A 21,072-nucleotide genomic window follows, 5' to 3' on the forward strand; every position below is an offset into this window, starting at 1 on the left:
CCCAGGTACTGCCTCTGCGCCCTGTCCTACCTGTGCCCTATTTTCCCATTGGGAAAAATAAAAGGACCCAAATTGCCCACTGGAGGAAATCCACAGTGCTTGACTACAGCTGATGCAGCCCAGAGAGAAGGATGCAGCTTCCACGGGGCTGGAAAAGACCACGAGGATGGTCCAGCGCAGCCCTCTGCTTTGCTGGATGCACACGCGCACACACTCAGAGGCTTGAGCTTTTCCCAGAAACCGCATTAAATCACGTCCCACCAAGCAGAGATTTCCTCTTGTCCGGAGATGCCAAATGCCTGTGAGTTCATACCCTTCTCCTAAAATTGGGCCAATGGTTAATTACACTCCCGGTCGGGTTATCGGTGACCAGGTCCCATGGCTGCTTCCTGCCATTGGACCTCGCTGTGCTTTAGCCGGGAAAATCCGGCTCTTTTGTTCCCAAGTGTCCCCCCCCGGCCTTTTGGCCGGGCTCTGCCTGTTGGGCTGGACAGAGCGGATCCCCCTGCGAGGGGAATGGCTGCCTGTCCTGCCGACTCCCCTCTCACCGCCAGCCTCAGCATCCCTGCGAAAAATATTGTCCCATGCAAAATCGGGTCCCTCCAGCTTCCTCCATCGCTAGCTCCCTCGGCCACCACCCCTGAGCTGCCAGCCGCAGCCGTCGGATGTCTGCTCTGCTGACTCCATATAATGCAAGTTTTACAAATGAAAATGTCACATGGCCGTAAATTAAATACTTTGGAGAAACCCATTATAATGCAGCAACACAATTAGCTTTATCAGCCAGCCCAGAGTCATGCCAAAAACCAAAGCCAACTCACTTGACAGGAGCTGCCATCCATGAAACCAAGCTAACGACCTTAATTATATTTTTAGCTTCTAATTTTTGGCTGACAGTATCCCCAATTACCCGGCCCATAATTTGCCCAGGGACTGCGATCAGCCTACCTGGTCTGTAATTCCCAGGGTCAGCCCTTTTATCCCTTTTAAATATTAGAGTCCCACTGGCCACCCTCCAACCCTCTGGAATTTCCCCAGGGTTTTTAGTGTTAAAAACTAACAGCAGAGCTCCTCGGCAGCCTGCAAGCCCCCCCCTCCTACGAGGGTCCTGCCAGCAACGCCTCTCGTCCTGAGAAAATCCAGCGATGTCGGAGGTGGGAATGGGGACTTATTCCTGCCAGGTTTAAAAAGCCGCGTTATCCGATTAGCCGCTCTGGCTAAAGATTGTTCTTTGACTCATCTCCCTTGTCTGCCACCCACACTTTACACCTCAGCACACAGCCCCAGCGCTGAAGCCTCCTTTCCCTGCCCCTTTGCTAGGCATTTATAGGATTTTTATCCTCGCTTCCATGCCGGCCCTCAGCCGAGCCGGATCTTTTCCCATCCAGCCGTCCTTGCTCTCCACCTGGCTACCAGGTTTGGGGAGCCAGCCCTGAACACAGCCTGCTTTTCAGTAACGCTTCCCTCTCCTGATCTGCGCCAGTTTTTGGCAAAGTGGTTCTTGCAGCATCACCCCCAACGATGCACATGGGCATCTCTGGAGCCTGGCTAGCCCCGGGGCTCGCCCGCAGCCCCCCCGGCACAGCCGCAGCGCCCGGACACCGGTGGGTGCTGAGCATCCTTGGGATGATGCCCCGCTGCACACCCGTGGGGTAGTGGCAGGATGAGGCGGCGGTGCAAAGGGAAAAATGGAGCAGTGGGGGGGGTATGGGGACATCTGAACCCCAATTTGCATGAGGGGCTGGGGTGAATGGTGGTACTGGGGCCCGGCTGGCCCCGCGGAATGGGCAGGAGCCAGCCTGGCTGTTGTGGGACAGTATCCTCCTTGGCACAAGGGTCCTGGCCTGAGTGGGCGAAGGCAGGAGAATGGAATGGCCAGTTGGAGAATGTCCGGGCTGCAAAGGCAACCAGAGCACCCAGCACCCAGCGGGGAGCCAGCCTGGGCTAGCCAAGGGTGCCATCTCCTGGGGAGAGACCCAAACAGCCAGGAGCACGGCCGGGTCCAGCATCGCACCCATGTGCAGGATGGGCACCCCTGGGCTCGCAGGATTGGGGAGCTGGAGCTGCACCCCAGGGCTCTCCGGCTCCCCAAGGTTGGGCCATCGCTGCCGTCGGCTGGGCTGCAGCGTTGCAGGCAGGGCAGGCAGCCAGGGCAGCTCGAGACGCGGCCGCAAGCACGCCGTGGCCGTTCTTCACGAACCGGACGGCCACGGCGTGGCCGCGGCTCTGCAACCGCGCGTGGGTCCAGCTCCCGCGCAGACACCCGACGTGCCGCCACGGACCCGGCCGCGCGCCTGCCCGCACCGAAAAAACAGGCAGCGGCGGTGGCTATCGGGCACCGGCAACCCCCGTGGCTTTGGTCACGTAGCCGGTCTGCGCTTTGCCACGAGGAATCGGCGGCGGTGGCAGGACACGGAGGACAGCCGGGCAGTGCACAGGGGTCGGGCGCATCCTGACGCCAGCGCAATCGAGAGCACGTGTCCACAGGGAATTAGGGTGAAAGAAATGAGTCCTCAGCAGCCGTGCTCGGAGACATCTGTGCTCAGCCCGGCCTCGCAGTTGCTGGTTTCGACCCAAAATGATTCCTCTTCCCCTTCCCCCTGCCACGGCCCCTTTTTTCAGGTCCCAGAGGGAGCACGTGTGCGAGCAAATGCCTTGGCCAAGGCGCAGCCCTGCCCAAGCACAGGGACTGCAAAAGGCAGACGGGCTGAGGAGAGGCTGGGAGGAAAATATCCCAGCAAAGCTGCTCAAAGGGAAGGCGAGGCATCCCCCAAAAAATTTTGGAGCCAAACATCATCCACCCTGTCTGCCTGTTACCTGCAGCTCTCCTTGCAGCAACGCCGCTGGGGCAAGAGCCCAGAAGAAAAAAAGATTTTATTGTTGGGACAAAACTGGGCTCTCTCACCCCAAATAGACAGCGGCACCTCGGGAGCCATACGCAGATGGGTGCTGAAGGATGCAAAACGATGCTGCGGGATGCAAAGCCATGCAGAGGGATACATGGGGAACTGCCGATCGATGCTCTCCCACCAGCGGCACACGGCAAGGGAAGGGTTTAACCCAGAAACCCAGAACAGGGTGCTGGCAGCTGCTGCCCGATCCCTGCCTGTGTCCCAGAGCCCAGGGATGACTCCAGGCAAGCCAGGCCGGCAGCCACCACCTTGGCTGCGAGACGGAACCATGGTTGGAGGTGCTTAAGAGCCACACACCGTCCTCGGAGGCTGCGGGAGGGGGTGATGCTGCTCGGGGCACAGAGGGTCAGGCTGCTGGGGCGCACGGCCAAGGAGATGCATACACCGCAGCATATGTCGCAGCATACACCGAGAATTTTAAAGCCGAAATCACACTGCCTGATCTCTGCTCAGCGAGGAAGGACAAACCGCCCCCAAGTGCTTCTCACTTCCCTCTTGAGGACACACCAGGGTGGAAACTGCAAGTCTCCTGCTGCTATTTACAGAGGCAGGTTTCCCCTGCAAAACCCCAAGAGCCGGAGGGCAGGGCTGGGGCCATCGCTCCAGGGCCACGCTCTGCCACGCTCAAGCAGGGCAGGCGATGCCAAAATCGTGATTTCCTTTGCCGTCGGCTTCAGCTCTGCAGGCGAACGGGCTGCGGGCTCTGCCGTCTGCCTGGGGTACAGCGCTAGCGGGACGAGTCTGCGCGTGGATGGCCACCAACTACGTGCACTCAAAGGTGCATTTTCCCCCCAAGCCCTTGCATCGTGCAACCCCCCCGTCCCAGCCATGCCTCTGCCTTCCTGCTCCCTCCCAGGACCCTCCGCAGGTCTTCCCAGCGGGACACTCAAGCCCAGCAATGATCCCATCCTTTGCAACCGATGCACGTGCAGAGCCACGGCACGTGGCACAGCGTTGGTGCCGCGGTGTCCCTGCGGCCACGGTGTGCCTCCCCTCCCAGTCCTCGCTCCGAGCCCCGTGGTCCGTCGGACGGTGCCGATGCTGCTTCCCTCCCTCCCGCAGGAGCTGGGACACGATGGGCCACATCCAGCCGCTGCGGGGCCGAGCAGCCATGAAGTGCTGGGTTTCTCTGCTTGGGGCTTTGCTCCCTGTGAGCAGGTTCAGCCTCCAATGTCCCTGCAACTGACACAGTGCGTTGCACCCCGCGGGCTGCCTTTTGGTCTCTCTCTCAGTTGCAGATCACCATGGTAAGCATAAAGTAGGAGTTTTTGAACCGAACGGAAAAAACCTTGACGCTACCCTGCTGATGTTTATAGAAAGTAACAGGTATTGCTTCTTCCTTCCCCTTCAGCTGCTTCTGCAGAAAGGTCGTGCCGGACTGAGCTGAGTCACTGTCCTGCCGTGCTCCCAGCACCCCTCGCCCCTTCCCAGCGGCACGGCCACGGCAAAGCCCTGCCCAGCACCTCTGCAAAAAAGGGGGAGAAACCTCCAGAAATAAATGCGCTGCCAGTGGAAAAGGGCGAAACCAGTAACCGCACAGGCTGGCTTTGCTTTGCTAGCCATTCCCTATGGAGCATCGTGTCACCGGCCAGATGTACCCAGGGGATTTTGCTGGTCGGAGGCACCAGGGCAGCCGTGGTGGCTGTCGCAGCCCGCTCCCTCCTGTGCCGGCTGAGCGAGGGCAGACGCTCTCAGCAGCACGGTGCGGTCTGAATCCCCCCTCTGAGGCAGCCCTGGGGGTGCCGCCTGGCTGCTCCTTCGTGGGTTTGCTGATCAAGCCCATTCTACTTGCAGGGTGAGGTGAGATCTAAAAATAAATATACAGCTATATACTCTTGGAGGCTGGCAGCAGTACAGAGGTAGCTCTTTCCCTCTGTGAAAACCAAGCCGTGTTATTAATGCGTCGTGCACCTCCATTGCCAGCAGCGAGGGCAGTGTCGGGCCCGGAGCCCAGCCAGGACCTCTGTTGCCCACGCAGGACAGGGCAGCACAGGAGAGCGCAGCCCTCTTGCAAACCTCCCGCCTCCAAGGCATGGATGCGCTAGAGAAAAACGGTGTTTGAAGCACGTTATTGGGGCCCGCGAGATGCTCTACGTGCCGCGAGCAGGAGGTAGGTGAGCGGTGTGGGGTTGACCATCCTGCGGACAGGGAAAGGATGGGTGCACAGAGCGGTGCTGAGTCCTGGCCGGAGGCAGGGAAAGCTGCAGCTGCTCCGGCAGGCGAGGGTGGCCGGCCCTCGGTGCCGTGCGGGATGTTACCGGCGGGGGTCTGCCGGCCGTAACACAGACCCCCGGCAAGGGGACTTGCTCCTTTCCACCCGCAGCCCCGTGCACAACCATCCCCCGCGGCCGCACGGCCTCTTGCTCCGACGTAGCTGCTCCTTCTTGGCAAAGCCCGGGAAAGCAATAACCCACAGGGTTGCCCGCCGGCTCTCCTGACCCAGGATACCTCTTTCCTCTACGGAGCAAAACATCCTTCTCTGCAGAAGAAAACATCCCACTGCAGCCAAGCAATGCAAGGGCAGGTGCTGCAGAGCCCCCAGCCCTGCAAGCCCCTCTGCAACGCGGCCACCTGGGCCAGGACACCCGTCCCCGTGCCCGGTGACACGTCTCCTCGCAGGATGCCTCCCTCCCTGGCCCCCGTGCCCCCGGCAGCCCAGGGACGCCCGGCGAGCCAATGCAATGCGCTGTGCGTGCGGCCGATTTGCATCAAAGGGATAAGGGGAAACCCCAGGAAACGCATGGCCCAGGCATTAATCAAATCTATCTCTAATAATAAACCTCCCGAGCGATGCGCGGGCTCGCGGCTGGAGCTCGCAGTGCAATGGCAGGAGCCGAGGGGGACTAGACGCCACGGGAGAGTCAAATGTGAGTTACCCCATGGAGGGGCTGCGTGGGGAGATGGGGGTGAGGGGCTTGTCTGTGCCAAGGCTGGGGGCCGCGGTGACATTTCCAGAGCGCTCGCAAGAGAGCAGAGGGTCTCCCCAGGCTCTCGCTGGAGTAGCAGAGCCACGACAAAGGGCTTCCACCCTGCTGAAGATGGTCGCTTAATGCTTTGGACGAGGGGTCCATAGGGAGTTTGGGGTGCTGGTCCTTGGTGGGTGCAGAGGCAGAGGGGGAGACGCACCCGGCTCTGAAGAAAAATGCGTGGCTGCAAAGCCCGGCTGCGCCATGCCGGGAGCACCACGCGTACCTTGAGGGTCCCCGGGCTGGGGAGCTCAGCTGTTGGGCAGGATTTTTCCCAGATGGGGCCAAACACCCGGCTTGGACCTGCCCTCGCAACAGCGGGGAAGGAGCTGCCCAGGCTGCAGCCCCCCAACTTAGACACAGCCCCAAATCTCCTTTTCCCCTGCAGTTATGCCAGGTGAAACCCCACGGTAGCTCACGGATGGCCAGGCTCCCCGCCATCCCCAGGGCTCACCGCTATCTGTCGGGGTCTTCTCTTTGGGTACAAAATATCTTCAAAGAGCATCTAAGGAAAGCGCCAGCCCGAGCCTCGCTCTGCCCTGGGGAATGTCTTCAGTCACCTCGGTAGAAAGTAATTATTTAATTTTATAGCAATGTTAATTGAACAACTGTGACTATAAGGCCAGCGTTCCTGTGCAGAGTGGGTTTATCCCTGATGCCCCGAGAACGGGACACGAAATGTGCTCCCTGGGTAGGAGCCAGTTCACAGCAGGCAGTGGACGAAGCCCGTCCTCAGCCCCTCTGTGGGGAAGGTGCTGTGCAGGCAACGGCAGGACAGACAGACACTCAAAGTGCCCGATTGCTGCACACTCCCAAGTACTAGAGAGAAGGAGGGATCCCAGCCAGAGCACAGGGGCTCTTCTATATAAAAGTCAAAGCTTGGCTTTGCAAAGGCTGCACCGCACCGAGGCCAGTGCCACGCTGCAGCACCGGGAAGTTTTAAACCTTTCGGGCCCCGTCAGCACCGGCATCGTCCCATCCGTGCAGGACACAGCTGCGGCTGCCCGGTGCGGCTCCGCAGAGGGATGCGGTCACCCGCGAGCCCTCTCGGTCAGCAAACGGCACGTTGCCGCTGCGGCCGCCCTCGTGCTGCATTAGTGCTTCCTGCAGTTGCTCGGTCGCGCTCACCGCAGACCCCACGTGCGGCACGGCACGGCGTGGCACGGAAAAAGAGTGGGGAGATCAGCAGGGACCGACGCTGGCACCTGGGTTGCCTCCACGGCGAAACCCTGCGGTGGCACAGGTGAGGCTGCTGCACCCAAAGATGGGGACGCGCACAAATATTTCAGCTGCTAATAAGTAAATGCTCATTAGCAAGCTAATTCTTAAAATTGTAAGTTGTTGGTTAGATTTTTGTGCTGCTGAGGGCTGCCGCTGCTGCCTCGCTCCTCTGCCTTTGGCATCACACCCAGCCCCCACGGACACAGCGTGCACCGCGGCAGAGGAGGATGGGACGAATGGCTCCTGGCGGGGACAACAGCACGTCCACCTCCAGGTGTCCCAGTGGGCGCTGGTTAAACCAGTGCTTAAAGGTCTCCCAGTGAGATGATACTGCGTTCAGCTCTGGGCCCCCCCCCCAACATAAGAAGGACATGGACCTGTTGGATCGAGTCCAGAGGAGGGTCACGAAGGTGATCAGAGGGCTGGAGCACCTCTCCTATGAAGCCAGGTTGAGAGAGTTGGGGTTGTTCAGCTTGGAGAAGAGAAAGCTGCGGGGAGACCTTAGAGGAGCCTGCCAGTACCTAAAGGGAGCCCACAAGAAAGCTGGAGAGGGACTTTTTATAAGGTTGTGTAGTGATAGGACAAGGGGTAATGGCTTTAAACTGAAAGAGGGTAGATTTAGATTAGATATGAGGGTGGTGAAGCACTGGAACAGGTTGCCCAGAGAGGTTGTGGCTGCCCCATCCCTGGCAGTGTTCAAGGCCAGGTTGGATGGGGCTTTGAGCAACCTGCTCTAGTGGAAGGTGTCCCTGCCCATGGCAGGGGGGTTGGAACTAAGCGATCTTTAAGGTCCCTTCCAACCCAAACCATTCTATGATTCTATGCTGTCCCTCCTTCTGCTGCCAAGGGGAGTTTTACACATCAAAACCAGGTTTCATTATGATGCCAGAACACCAAAGGGAGATGTCAGAAATTACACACAGGATGGCACAAACTGCCCTGACGCCACAGAGGAATTCAGAAATTTCCAGAATTAAAAATTGTTTCAGAAGATGTTGCCAGGGGTCATTCTGGTGGTATTTCTGTTATTTTCAGAAAAGCATATAAAAGTCAGGAGCGGTTCCCGCTGCTCTTACTCTCTCAGGCAGATGCGTGCATCCCCAGACCCTTGGGGCACAGCACAGGGCCACCTATAAGCCAGGGTGGTCTCCCTGCACGTCCCCAGGGACCGGCGCAGGACATGCTCACATAGGGTTATAATTTGAAGAGCTTGCTAAGCCTGAAGCAGATTTTGCTGTACGTTATTGCCCGAGCCTAGGACCAGGGAGGGTTGGGGCACAGCCGGGCATCCCCCTGCGAGGGGTCCCAGCCCCAGCAAAGGGACGAGGCGGCTGCAGGGCCGCCCCGTGGTGACCACCCCATACCTACTTGCCTCTCATTCCGCAGCCATGGATGGGACGGACGTTGGGTGGGATGCCATGAACAACTGCACCGATCAGCAGTACTGGGACACCCTCGTCTGCCAGTGCATCCCCTGCAGCCTCGTATGCGGCCGGCCCACAGTGAGGAGATGTGCTGCCCTGTGCGGTGAGTGCCGGGCAGCCCTGCGGAGCTGTCCTTGGATCCAAGCAGGCAGCAATGGGGCAAAGCTGGGAGTGGGGATCAGGCCCCGCGATGAACCACGGGGCAGGCTCCGAGCCAGCTCAGCTTAACAGAGCTTTGAGCCAAAAATGCTGGGGAACGTGACGGCTTCCCAGCAATGGGCTGGGTCTGGCAACAGCTCAGCACAGACCAAGATCAAGTTGCCCACGTCTCTGTCCTGCTGCTTTCTGGGGTCACGGGGAGCCTTCCCAGAGCTGCATCAATGCTCGTATCCCCCATCGGTGACACCCCACCCTTCAAAGGCAGGGTGCTGAGACACATCGGGTTCAGTTGATGTGGATAACGACAAACTCGAGCTGTAGGTTTGCGAGGCTGTACTGCGAGCCTTGTGCTGGGGCAGGCACCGAGGTGTAGTGATGAAAGGTGGGGAGAAGGAAAGGAGACAGATGTACTTTGCACACAAACCCTGTACACAGCCCTACGCACGGCCCCTTCCCTCCCCAGCGAGTTGCGGTCAGGACTGCTGCACCCTGTCCTAGGGCGCAGGGGACCCAGCCCTGCACGCTGCATGCAGCGACAAGTCACGTCTCCCCGTTGAGGCTAGGACATGCCATCCCTAGGGTCCCGAGCCAGTGCTCAGGCAGGTTTTGGTATGTCCCAAAAACCCCATGCAAGCCCCAGGGCAGCAGCAGCAGCAGCTCTAAGAGAAGCAACGAGAAGCTCCCTGCCGCAGGTGGGTACAGCTGCACATGTCTGGCTGCGTACCGTCCCCTCCCCGCGCAGCTGCCAGCCAATGCCTTTCCCCAGTTTTCATCATATGGCCAAACACCACCGCAGATCCTGTGGATCTGTCACCCTGCCAGCCCTTGAGAGGTTGTCAATACTTACGGCAGCGTTCAGGTCTCGCCCTGTGCCCGTCAGAGCCGGGAGCTTGTTCGGAGCGGCCACGGGCTCATCCTCGCATGAACCCAGGCACTGGGAGTGGTGGGAAGGCAGCGGTTTGGGACCCTCGTGCTCAAATGGCAGGGGAGGAGGACACGCTCAGGACACCGTGTTCGTCTCCATCCCCTCCCGCAGCATCCAGGGACTGCAACAGGAGAGCCGGCTTCTACTACGACGAGCTCCTGAAAAAATGCATCAACTGCACCACGATCTGCGGGCAGCACCCCAGGCAATGCGCCCCGACCTGCGAAAGTAAGGCTGCGCGCAAGGGCAGGCAGAGCAGGGATGGGGGGCAGGACCCTCCAGGGCTGGGCTGGAAGAGGAGCCAGGTTACGGGACCGAAGTTAGGAAAGGGGCAGCAAACCCCCTTCTCTTCGTCCTGGGGGGTTGCGTAGTTGTGCGCTGTCATGTCAGTGGGACCGGGGAAAAGAAAAGCAGGGTATCTGCCTCTCTCCTGTTTTCTTTGTCACACAACTCCATCATTTTACAGTGTTTTACAGACCTGTCCTTTGGCTCTACCAGCCAGAAGCAGCATCAGCAGTTGAATTTCTCACCTTGCTGAGCTGCCTCCAGCCCTTGGGGAGGGGGAGCGGGAGGGGACAGGTTATTTTCCCTGAGATCTGCAATTCCCACATTGGGGTTGAGACACGATCACTGGAGAAGGGGGAAGAGTGGGAATGGGGGGTGGGAAGGGATCTCCTCTACCTCGCCATGGAAGAGAAATGCAAGCAAACAGAGGCGGCGGGTAGCTGCTTTCAAATTCTTTCCAAGAAAGAACGCGCGAGTGCTATTAGCGCTTTCCCTATCAGAAAGTCAACAGCATGAAGCGTGTACCCGAAGGGTTTCTAAGCACGCTCATCTCTGCCTGGCCCACAGCGAGTGCCCTGGCGGCCACCCCCCCTCCGCCAGCCGCCCTGGTCACGGCTTCGCCGCCCACGGCCGTGCTGGAGCAGAAGGTGTGCGTGGAGCAGGAGCCGTGGCTGGTGGTGTACCTGCTGCTGGGGCTCTGCCTCTGCGCCCTCATCTGCTCCCTGCTCCTGGGCTGGACCCACCTGCGGAGGAAGGGAGAGGTGGTCTCCTGCCAAGCCAGCGCTGGGACCTGCCACCGCAGGGAGGACTCCGCCAAAGGTGAGTGCTGGCTGCACTGGGGGGACTGGGAGGGGATGGGGAGGCTGGTGGGGGACAGGCTGCCACGTACCACTGGGAGGGACAGAAAGCAGAGACGGTTTGTAACAGGGGTAGGGAGGAAAAGTAAAGCCAGCGACATGCAATGCGGTTCAGTCTGAGCTTGGAAGCGGAGCAGGACTGGAGCCCTGTGCCCCGGTTCTCCACCGTAACCCTCTTCTCAGTCGCTCTCTTGCAAAGTCACAGGCACAGCTTCCCACTGCCACGCAGGGGCTGGAGCTGCACCGTCAACCAGTAACTCCGGTCTCCATCCAGAGGCTAAGGTGCAGCCGAGCTGTGGGAAGGAGGAGTTGCAAAAAGCCAACCCTCTTCTCAAATGAACCACCTGCCCAAGGAAGACCCAGGGCTTTCGTGGCAATTGCAGCTCCGGTTTCCTTCACTCGGGGCTGTGCTGGGGCTGCTTTGGGGCAAACTGCTGCCTGGCAAGGACCAGGGTAACGCAGGCTACTTGCTCCTTCAAACAGGCTAATGATGCAGCCTGTCTGCTGAATTATCTTGCAGCATCAAATGCTGAAGTTTTAGCTCTGCAGCCAGAAGGGTTTCACAAGTCTTTGCTTTAGGGAGAAAAGATAGGGAAAGGATAACATGCAGTAAGTCAACATAGAAAATGGGTTTTTATTCTCCCTCCTCCTTTCCTCCCTTGCCTTTAAAAATAAAAAGGTCTGTCTACCTGTTTATGTACACACATACATGTTTACATACGTACACTTCAAAGCCAGTCACACTGGATGTCAAAAATCACAGAGGAAAAGCCCACGAGCCGGTGTGTGGCTCGGAGTCACTCTCCAGCAGAACTGTAATTCAAGCCATTCCTATCTGCTTTGGCTGAAGGACGCAGCGGCACTGAATGTTCGCTTTTCAGGGAAGCCGCCAGGTTCAAAGAGATTTACTGTGTGCTTTGCAATACCCCAAGTCTAACCTTGCTCATGAGATGTCAGATGATGGAGCAGAACCCTTTGACAGCTAGCGTCCAGCCCGCAGAGCGTCGTGGGTGCCTTGAACCGGCCGTGGGCAGCCAGCCTGCCACGCTGCACTTGCCAGAGTTCTGGCACCTCGCACAGCGCTGCACCATTGCATTTGCACATGCTACAAAAGCAGCATTTAATGAAAAGACAATTTGCATGTAACGTTATAAGTATTACAATTGCTTTAGCGCTTAAACCTCCAGCTTTCCTGTTCAAGGGACTTTCCCATTTCCTCCTCAGATCTCACCTCCCAGGGTGGCAGGACTAGGTGTGAGCACGTAGGCGATGCATTACATACAACACACAGAGCCGTGGGCTTTATCAAAGTGACGGGAGGTGGATGTCCTCTCCAGGTCCAGGACCAGCTCTTTATAGGCTCTAGTGCGGCACTGCAAAGCATTTCTTGGGTAAAAAGGTGCTCCGAAAAATCCTTAAGCTAATACACATAGTTTATTTGCAGATCGTCTGGTGGAAGCGGGCAGGGTTGGTGATGGATCCACTGGCAGCAGGGTCCCAGAGCCGGTAGAAACCTGTGGCTTCTGCTTCCCTGGACACGGCTCCGCTGTACAAGAGACCAAATCGTGCCACAGCACCTCCTATCACATAGGGGAAAGAGCTGCTCCCTCTCACATCGGGATATGCAGCATGGGAAGCGCTGGGGCCATTCCCAGCCCTGGCGATGGCCACTTCAAAATCATATGTTCTCCTTCACAAGAGAAGACGCCCATGGCATGACCGTAGTGAATATTCCTGCATGGGATCAGAAAGGAGGGATGCTCCCTCTGCCCCCAAAACACAGCTGCTTCACCCTCCGTTTCCAGTGACTGTAACAGCTTCTACCAGGACCAGCAGACCTAGCACAGTCTTTGCCCAAGGGCTGTAGGCTACAGAGAGTGCTGTTTTCTTCCACTCGGGAAATGAAATTCTCATTATTCTTGTGCGCTCCCAGTGACAGAAGTCGCTTGCCTTTTAGCCGTGTCTTCATCCTCTGACCTGACCTCTGCAGACTCCTCCGTGCATCCCGTTCATTGGGAGTGATGTTTCATTGGGGCTTTTCATCCTGGTTCCACCATCAGTGTCACTTTGTCTCTGCAAAGGGTGTTGATGCAGAGCCAGGATCAGACTGTGGTGTCCATCAGTCCCCACGGAGAGCACACCTTTCCCTGCTTGAAAACTCTACCGTGTAACACAAGTGATTTACAAGCAGAGCTGTAAGCATCTCAAACATGGACTCAGACCCAAGAAATTACTCGTGGAAGTTATAATGACCACTGAATGCCACTGCCATGCTCTCAAGAGTGGCATGTTTTCTGATTTTAACAGAATTTTCTTTGCAGGACAGAGTATTTGGTAAGACACAAAGTGGAAAGCTCTGCTTGGGAGGGGAGAACAGGTCATGGGTGATGGCAAGGCTTTGCCTTGTGATGGGACATGACACTGCATGGGAGGAGCTGGAACAGGCACCATAATCCCCAATGGCATTGGGTTTAAATGTGAAAGCTCATCCAAGGCTGAGAACTTTCTAAGAGACTGGATTTATGTACGTCTGGTCTGGGTTGCTCAAAATAGCTGGTAAAAGTGATGAACCAGCTAGAGACACAGCTGCTTTGAGGGAAGATTTTTAGCTGACCTGGCTTTGAAAGCTACTATGGAAAAATATGGGTTTCAACATGTAATTTGAAGTTCTCATTTTCACTAAAGGAGAGTGTAGGAATTTTTTGCTTGGTGAGAAATCACACCTGGTAGGAGCTCATCCCCTCCACTTTCTCAAACTAGAGCTTCAAATTTGAAAGAATAAATATGAGTCAATGTATGTACAAGTTAGCACTGGGAAAGTAGACAGCTGGAGAAAGCATGAGTAGATAGTTCTAACAGACTCTGTCCCCTTCATATTATATATTTCTTTAAATGTCAATGTTTTCTTATCACTAAAGAAGACACCGCTGGGGGGGTGACCATGACAAAGCCAATGCCATGAGTGATGTCTGGTCACAAAGCAGAAAGGCGTTAGGACCACATGAAATCCTTTAGGACAAGAGAGTGCAAGAGGTGGTTTAAGGTGAGGACTAAGAGCCCATGCGTTGGTCCAACAGCTGGTACGTGGGGCAAAGTTTGGCTGTCTTGAATTGCTCCAGGAACCAACCTGGCAATTCTCTGTCTCGTTATCCTTGCATATTGCCTTTCATCTCTTCCCTCTGTTATCAAAGTCCTTATCCCGCAATAGCACAAGGGACGAGTTCTGTATTGTGCTGCATTTGCATCCAAGGGGAGAAAATAAGCCTTTTCAAAACCGAGATTTCGTTTTACTCAGATGGGTCTCCTAAACATGACGGGTGAGCCCTGAAGGCCACCACCCCGCGGTGCGATGGGGAGAGCAAGGGCTTACCCACGTGCGCGGAGAACGAAACGCAGACCCCGGCCGTCGGCAAGCCGCTGGCAGGGTACGACGACAGCGGCAGCCTCTGATGGCTGACCCCCCCCCGGCCCTCCACCCGCTGAGCCTCTCACACTCCGGTCACCTCCCAGCCTCTCTCAGCACCCACAGCCCTCCCACCCCCCAAACCTCCTCTACGTCCCACCCCATCAGCCTCAAGACCCTCTTGGCCTCCCACTCCATCCTGCCATCTCCTCTCACACAGCCAACCCCCCTGGGGCCTCCAACTCCGTAACATCATCTTCCGTGGCCTTAGCTCCTGTCGTTTCCCCCCCGCCGTGGGATCTGTTCCAACGGCCTCTGGTCTCGTGGCGTCAGTTCCCGTCGCCTCCTGCCCCATGGCCTCAGCTCCCATAGTCTCCGACACCACAGCCCCAAATACCGCGGCATCATTAGCATCCCAATCCCTCTAAACCTCCAAAAGTCCTTCCGTCCCAGAAGCCACGTAGGCCCACGCACGCGCCCAGCCTCAACTCCTCCTCAGCCTCCTGCCACTTTTGGCCTCCACCCTTGCTCAGCCTCAACCTTTCCCTGGTCTCCCACCCCTGCTCAGCCTCAATTTCTCTTCGGCCTGCATCTTTGCCTAGACTGATCTCTACATCAGCTTCCCCCAGTCTCTCGGTTTCTGTTCCAGCTCGGCCTTACTCTTTCTTGCCCTCCCAACGTCTTCCAGCATCTCCTCTTGCCCTGCCCTTTGTCTCCTACACCCTTTAGTCTCCCTCAGAGTCTCCACTTGCGTTCTTGCTCACCCTCCGCCCCTGCTCATCCTCACTCTCCTCTTCAGCCTCCCTCAGCGCTTTGCCCTGTCCCTGTTCTCCGTCAGCCTCCGGTTCGTGCTCGCCCTTGCAGTCCCATGGCCTCCCCTCGCCCTCCGCTCCCTCTATGGCCTCCTACGCCATTACGTCCTCCGCTCTCGCTGGGCCTCCCGCTCCTGCCCGGCCTCCCCCCACCAGCTTGACCTCCCACTCAGGCTCGGCCTCCCCAGCACCAAAAACGCTGCCTCTTTCCTCGATTTCCCCTCCCCACAGCCTCCCCCTCTCAGCCTCCGCGGGGCGAAGGGGTTTCGCACTTACCCTGGGGCAGCACCACCATGTGTCGTCGTCATCGTCCCCCCCCACCCAGGGAAGCCCCCAGCCCCACGCTCCCCACTCTGCCCCAGCGCTTCCCAGCGAGGACGGGGGCTCCAGAAGGAAAACCCTCCTAAAGCAGATGTGACACCTCGTCACGCTGTCCCTTCCCGGCGCGGAGATCCTGCGGGCAGCGCTGGAGACAGGCGACCGTTCCAGGCGTCACCCGTGGGAACCCCCGGCCACCCTGCATGTGCAAGGAGATTCAGAACCTTATTTAAAAATAGGATAGAAATATCTGAACATGTGGCACCGGTTCTGCAATTAAGGCATCTCTCGACGATCAAGAGGCATCAATTATTCAAACGAGAAAGCTTTTAGGAAAGCATTTATGCCAGCTAGCACCAGAGCTCACCCTGTGCAGTGCTGGCAACCTGCAGCTCCTGCTCCAGCTGGCCCAGGCGGCCACTTGCCTTCTCACATCCAGGCAAAGCCCATGTTGGGCTGGGGCTGTCCCTGTCACCACGTGGCCTTGTGTCCCAGAAATTGGGGAAAATGCCCGTAAGAAGTCAAGTCCTTCCCTCCAGCCCTGATATGAAAGAGGAGAGCATTCCTCACCCTCACAGGCGTGCCCTCCCCTCCCTCTGGGAATGTAACTACTGTTATCACCATATAAAAGAAAAGGTAACATGGAGCAACTTGAACAAATCAGCAGAGTAACATACAGGGTCCCAGCTTCAACCCTTAGATGCTGGAGAACCAAGAGGAATCAATAGATTTGGTATCACCTTTGCAGCCACTGGCCAACAGCTCTGATGGAGCACACCTGGAGACATCACTTAAGAGTATCAGAGAGACATTGTAAGTATGGGACACAAGCAGTTACAGCTGGACGAGTTAAACTACATGGAATTAAGAGCACCGGTTTTGAGGAAGAGCATCCACCTGGGGATTTAATCAATTCTCACATTTCTGCTTTTGCTCAGGTTTTCATTAGGCTCCAGCATCAAGTAAAGCTTCATCTCTAATTGAGTAGCTAAGGGACAAGAAAATATTGTACCTAAAAGCCACTTTCTGGCTATTTTTGTGCCCCATGTAGAGCCATGTTCATTGCTGGTAGACAACAGAATACACACCCCAACGCGAGCCTGCATCACCACACGTTGTCTTTGTTTTCAATCATTTCTGCAGATGCTTCCTCACAACAGACCAAGCTGTGCCAATATAAAACCATACCTCAAAATAAACAAGTCAACCCCAAAGTACTCCCCGAAATGAAGAGGGTCAGCAGCTGAAGCAGCGCAGTCATCACTCATGGAGGAGGCAGCCTTCCTCTGCTGTCTGCCAGCACATTAGGGAGGCATAACTTCATCAGCCATTCGTTAGCATCTTGCTGCACAGCAAGGCATTTTGTGGTCGGTGTTTTCTTAAAGGTGATGTTAAGAGTTCCACACAGAGAAACCTCCTGGCTCTGCAGGTAACAAACCCAGTGTACGAGCTGCGTGGCTGCTTCTGAAGAGATGAAGGGTAAGAGAAGGCTGTGTTTGAGAAAAAGCATCACGAGGGGTAGCGCTGCTTGTATGACAGCAGCTGTTCTTCCATTTTTGTAAGAAGAAGGAAAATGCTCTCTCCTCCTCTAGCAACCTGTGCTGATTTACTGTTGCTGGAAATAGAAATGTGCCTGGTATGATTCAGGGAGAGACACAGGGGGTGGCACAGTGGGGGGAAGAAAAGAATAAGAGCTTTTAATACACCAGGAATTCTGCTTTTGAAACCAGAGCACTGAAATCTCCCACTGAAAACCATCTGCGCCGGTGCAGTTGCACAGAGCACAGCCCTCTTCACCAGCCTCAGACGGGTGGGGAAAAAAAAAATTAAGGCTGATTTATATGGCTGGCCTCCTCCCTAAACAATTTGTTTCTAAAGGATTAACAAAGCAGACTGCATTAGCTCCGGTGGCCAAGCGCGTGCTAGTGGAAAACAGAATTCATTTGTTCAGGCTCCAGCATCAAAAAAAGCAGCAGCCAAAGGCTCAGACCTCGGCATCACAAAGCAAAGGCATCCTCGCTCCCCAAAACCCATCTGCCACGCGGTGGCACTCCTCCTCCAGCAACAGGACAAGGTGGGGACGCCAACTGCAGCAGCCCTGGGAATAATGAAAGGCTGATTCTTGTCTTCCTCTGCAAGCTTGCTGCATTATTAAAGGATAGCAGAAAGCGTCGTCAAGCATCTGCACGATACCGTGCCCAATTCGGGGAGGGAGGGGCCCCCTTTCCTGCGGGTGCGCCATTCATCTGCATTTCTCCAGCCATTTTTCATTTGCGACAAGAACGCTCAGGTTAAATCTTGCAGCACCCAATTACAACTGAAAATTATTTCAACCGTGATGATAGGGAACAACAGGTTACAAAGCCAGAGTACGCTATCACTTCTGCAGAAATCAGGCTGCCTAGGTAACTCCCACACTGTACGGGACATTTTCTACCTCTGATCTGGTATTCAAGGTGCTTCAATTAGTTGTCCCTTCTTCCTTCCCTGTTGCAAGCTGTCACAGAAATCTCTTGATATACAAAAAAACTACCTTGTACTTTTCCAGTCTGTGTAAAAATCAAATGCAATTCCACTGTCCTTTTGTTCAGCTGCTCTTGCAAGATGCTCATTTAAAAAACCAAACAAACTTGCTTCCTTATTTTCCTCCTATTTCTTCTGTTTATCAGACCACTTTCCACCTCTGTCTCAGGCAGATCAGACACCTGTAACTCATTTCTAGAGCACAGAATCTAAAAGGTTAGACCCATCCATGTTTTTAACCACACTGGTACAGTCAAAGAATGGCTGTCTGGATACATATGCAGAGCTTAATGACCTTTTTGGTGTGGCTCTTACACCAATGTATACAGCACCTAACTCTTACACATAGCTCTCTACGGGTTCCGCAAGGAAGGGAGAACAAAGCTATTTTTGCTCTTTTCAGCTCCGTGTTCTGAATGGTTTCTCTCACGGGCTGCAATTCAATCCACAGCCCAGCCTCCTGAGAGCAAGATACAGCGCACGAGCGGCTACTGCTGGTATCTCGACAAGCCAACGAGCTGCTTTTAAAAGACAGCAGTGGAGGGGGAGAAAAGGAGCAAAACTGCATTTGTGACAAAGCCAGAGTAAGCTGGTACACCGACTGCTGCAAGCTAAGGACACCGATACAGAGGCTGTGATTCTGCAAGGAGAAGAGTATGTGAGGAGTTAATACATGTGGGAGGATACAAGGAACCAATACCAGCCTAGCACATACCAGGAAAATGTGTTGTTTACTTAAAAACCGAGTGCACTGCAGAAGTGCTCAATAGCAGCAGATCTATCGCTCAATGCTGCCCCCAGCAGCAACCGTTTCTAACAGATGGTACATTTTTCAATACTGAGGTTCTTTCAAGTGTCATATATATGCCTTCGGAAGGCAGCAGGGGAAAAAACAAACCAAAACCAGCAACAACAAAACAAGCAATTTTGAGAAATTCAAACTTATTCACAAGATTTTAAAAAAAGAACCAAGACCACTCTTACAGTATAAACACGCCAATTCATTCATTTTTACTGATGGTTGCATTTATGAATTTCATTCTCGTGAAAAAAGGGAATAAAAGGAAAAAAATTAAGAAAATAGCTATTTATAGAAAACAAAACAAAAAAAAGGGCTCAAACAGAAAAGAATCTGTGCTGATGCTTTTGATGAGCAGTCCGATGGCATTAAACATTACCTGTGCAAGCAGGCATGCTTGAAAACCTGTCTTAGTACTGTAGCTTCAGTTCCACAATCCAGGATTTCTTTTATGGTTGTTGAAAAAAAAGAGCCTAATAGTTTCATACTGTATTTATTTAATAACTAAAATTCACAAATAAAAAGATACTTGCAAAGTCCTTTAGTTGTGTCATCCCCTCCTCCTCCACTCTACTGCTTTCAGACCCATATGCATAAAAAATGGGCTTGGATTTTTAATTTTAACTGTTATATGATTGGTCGTTGGAGCTGAAGCACCAAATGGAGAAGATGCTTTATGGAGATGAGGGTATAACCCCTTGCCTTCCCACACACATTTTGGAGGAACATAGGAGATGTACCAGTGCCCGGACTCCTCTGCTCCCGTTTCCCCCACCCAGAGCATTCCTTTCATTTTATATTTCCTCTGTTAAGTGACTGACTGTAGCCTCTTTTTTTCCCCCTTTCTGTCCTTGCGGGACTGCGTACACGTTGGACATTGTTCATTTCTTACTCCGCCAGGCTCTGAGTCAGTGTCAAGTAGGTCCTGTTACAGCTCAGTGCTAGTTGTTTTTTAATGGGTCTTTTCATTTCAGGTAGGTTTGTGTGTCGATTCAGAAGGCTTGCTTATTTTCTTCCTTGTTTATATCTGACAAGCTGCTGGATAAGGCTATTCATACTCCAGGAACTGTTTGTGATAGAACAGCAAATATCTGCAAGAAAGCAGAGGTACAGTTTCAGCTTTCTGCTATACCTCGGAACAGATGAGTATTTCCATTGATGCGATCACAAAAAGTGAGGACTATTAATTTTGTTTTTCTATTCAATTTGAAGCGATTCCAGCGATGTGCCAGTTCCGTACAGTAACCACGGGTGAGAAGGAGGGAAGCCAGCTGACATGATTTTACCAGCAACTCAGGGAACTGCACAGTTGTACAACAAACAGTCAAACCTTCTTGTTGTACAAGCTACTTAGAACCTGAAAGCTCTGGAAGATTGGACCGTGTTGGTGCCCAGACCGGCAGCATCCATTTAACACTACCATGACACAAAATACAACAGAGGTGCTTTAAGATGCAACTGTTGCTTTAGAGTCACATTACCAAAGCATCAGACACTTAGGATTATTACAAACTGTCTGCCATTTACTGTTATAGAAGCAAAATGAAGAACCAGGCATGTGGGTGAAAACTCATGTGTCCCAATCAAATCCAACTGAAATATCTAATGTCTCAATATGTACTCAAATCTGGTGTTCTAATAGGATGAAATTCTTCCCGTCCTTAATTACTTTATGTGTACTGCTACATAACGGAGCCCAGCCCTCAAGCAGTTACATGTCGGAGGGAAGTGGACTTATCTCTACATACTCTTTACATGACACACACTGACGGGGTCACTGCACGACTCTCTTAAAATGCTTCAAAGCACTTTTGAGACTTTCCAATTATTATCGTTCCATCTCACGCCCTATGGAGCTTCCCTTATACCATGCAGATCTACTTAGTGTCAGCCTTTATCTGAACCAGGGAAAATGGATCAGAGCTCAAACCAGCCTTTAATGAGATGATGGGCAGCAGTTGCGTCGCACATCCTCTCCTCCTTGCCTATGGCAGTTTCTTCCACAGACATACCCCATCTGAGGGCCAGAACTAGCCACTTGTTATTGAAGAAAAACAAACTCGTTTTTCTGCAGACCTCAAAGCAGAAGTTACCTTGTCAAGTCATTTAACGCTAAAATTCAGTCATTATAGATTTTTTTTTTTTACTTCCTGGTTGAAGTTCAAAAAATGAAAAAATGGTAAAATCTGTTAAAAAAAATTACAAACTGAACATCTGTGCCTGCAGCAATCCATGGAAATGTCAGGAATAATTAAAACAAGAACAATAAAGGCTTATCTTTCCAGTACCAAGTCCATAGTTGAAAACGCAAAACGAGGACTTCAGATTTTATTGTTGAAACATATACCAGTCCCCAATGCTCCCCTCAAATGGGGAACACCAAGATGCCTCCCTTGCAATCTACTGCTCTGCACTCTCAATACTTGTCTAATGCAAATATCTGAAATCATAATGTCAATCTGAAATCA

General features: G+C 54.0%; 2 protein-coding genes across 4 annotated transcripts in view; one reads left to right on the top strand and one right to left on the bottom strand.

Moving 5' to 3' along the window:
• The first annotated feature begins 8,487 nt into the window (after positions 1-8,487).
• TNFRSF13B (TNF receptor superfamily member 13B) lies at positions 8,488-13,946 on the top strand. The gene is made up of 4 exons (XM_052773428.1): positions 8,488-8,626; positions 9,719-9,835; positions 10,460-10,711; positions 12,194-13,946. The coding sequence occupies exons 1-4, from the start codon at positions 8,488-8,490 to the stop codon at positions 12,466-12,468; spliced, it is 783 nt and encodes a 260-aa protein (XP_052629388.1). The 3' UTR covers positions 12,469-13,946.
• A 4,839-nt stretch (positions 13,947-18,785) lies between these two features.
• The window catches only part of USP22 (ubiquitin specific peptidase 22), a 111,372-nt gene continuing 109,085 nt past the window's right edge, over positions 18,786-21,072 (bottom strand). For all 3 annotated transcript variants that reach the window (XM_052773294.1, XM_052773293.1, XM_052773296.1), the window contains one exon: positions 18,786-19,695. In XM_052773294.1, coding sequence (XP_052629254.1) covers positions 19,653-19,695 — 43 coding nt within the window. In that variant the 3' untranslated portion in view covers positions 18,786-19,652. The remainder of the gene's footprint in view (positions 19,696-21,072) is intronic.

This window comes from Harpia harpyja, chromosome 21 (genome assembly GCF_026419915.1).
Source record: "Harpia harpyja isolate bHarHar1 chromosome 21, bHarHar1 primary haplotype, whole genome shotgun sequence".
Lineage (NCBI taxonomy): Eukaryota > Metazoa > Chordata > Aves > Accipitriformes > Accipitridae > Harpia > Harpia harpyja.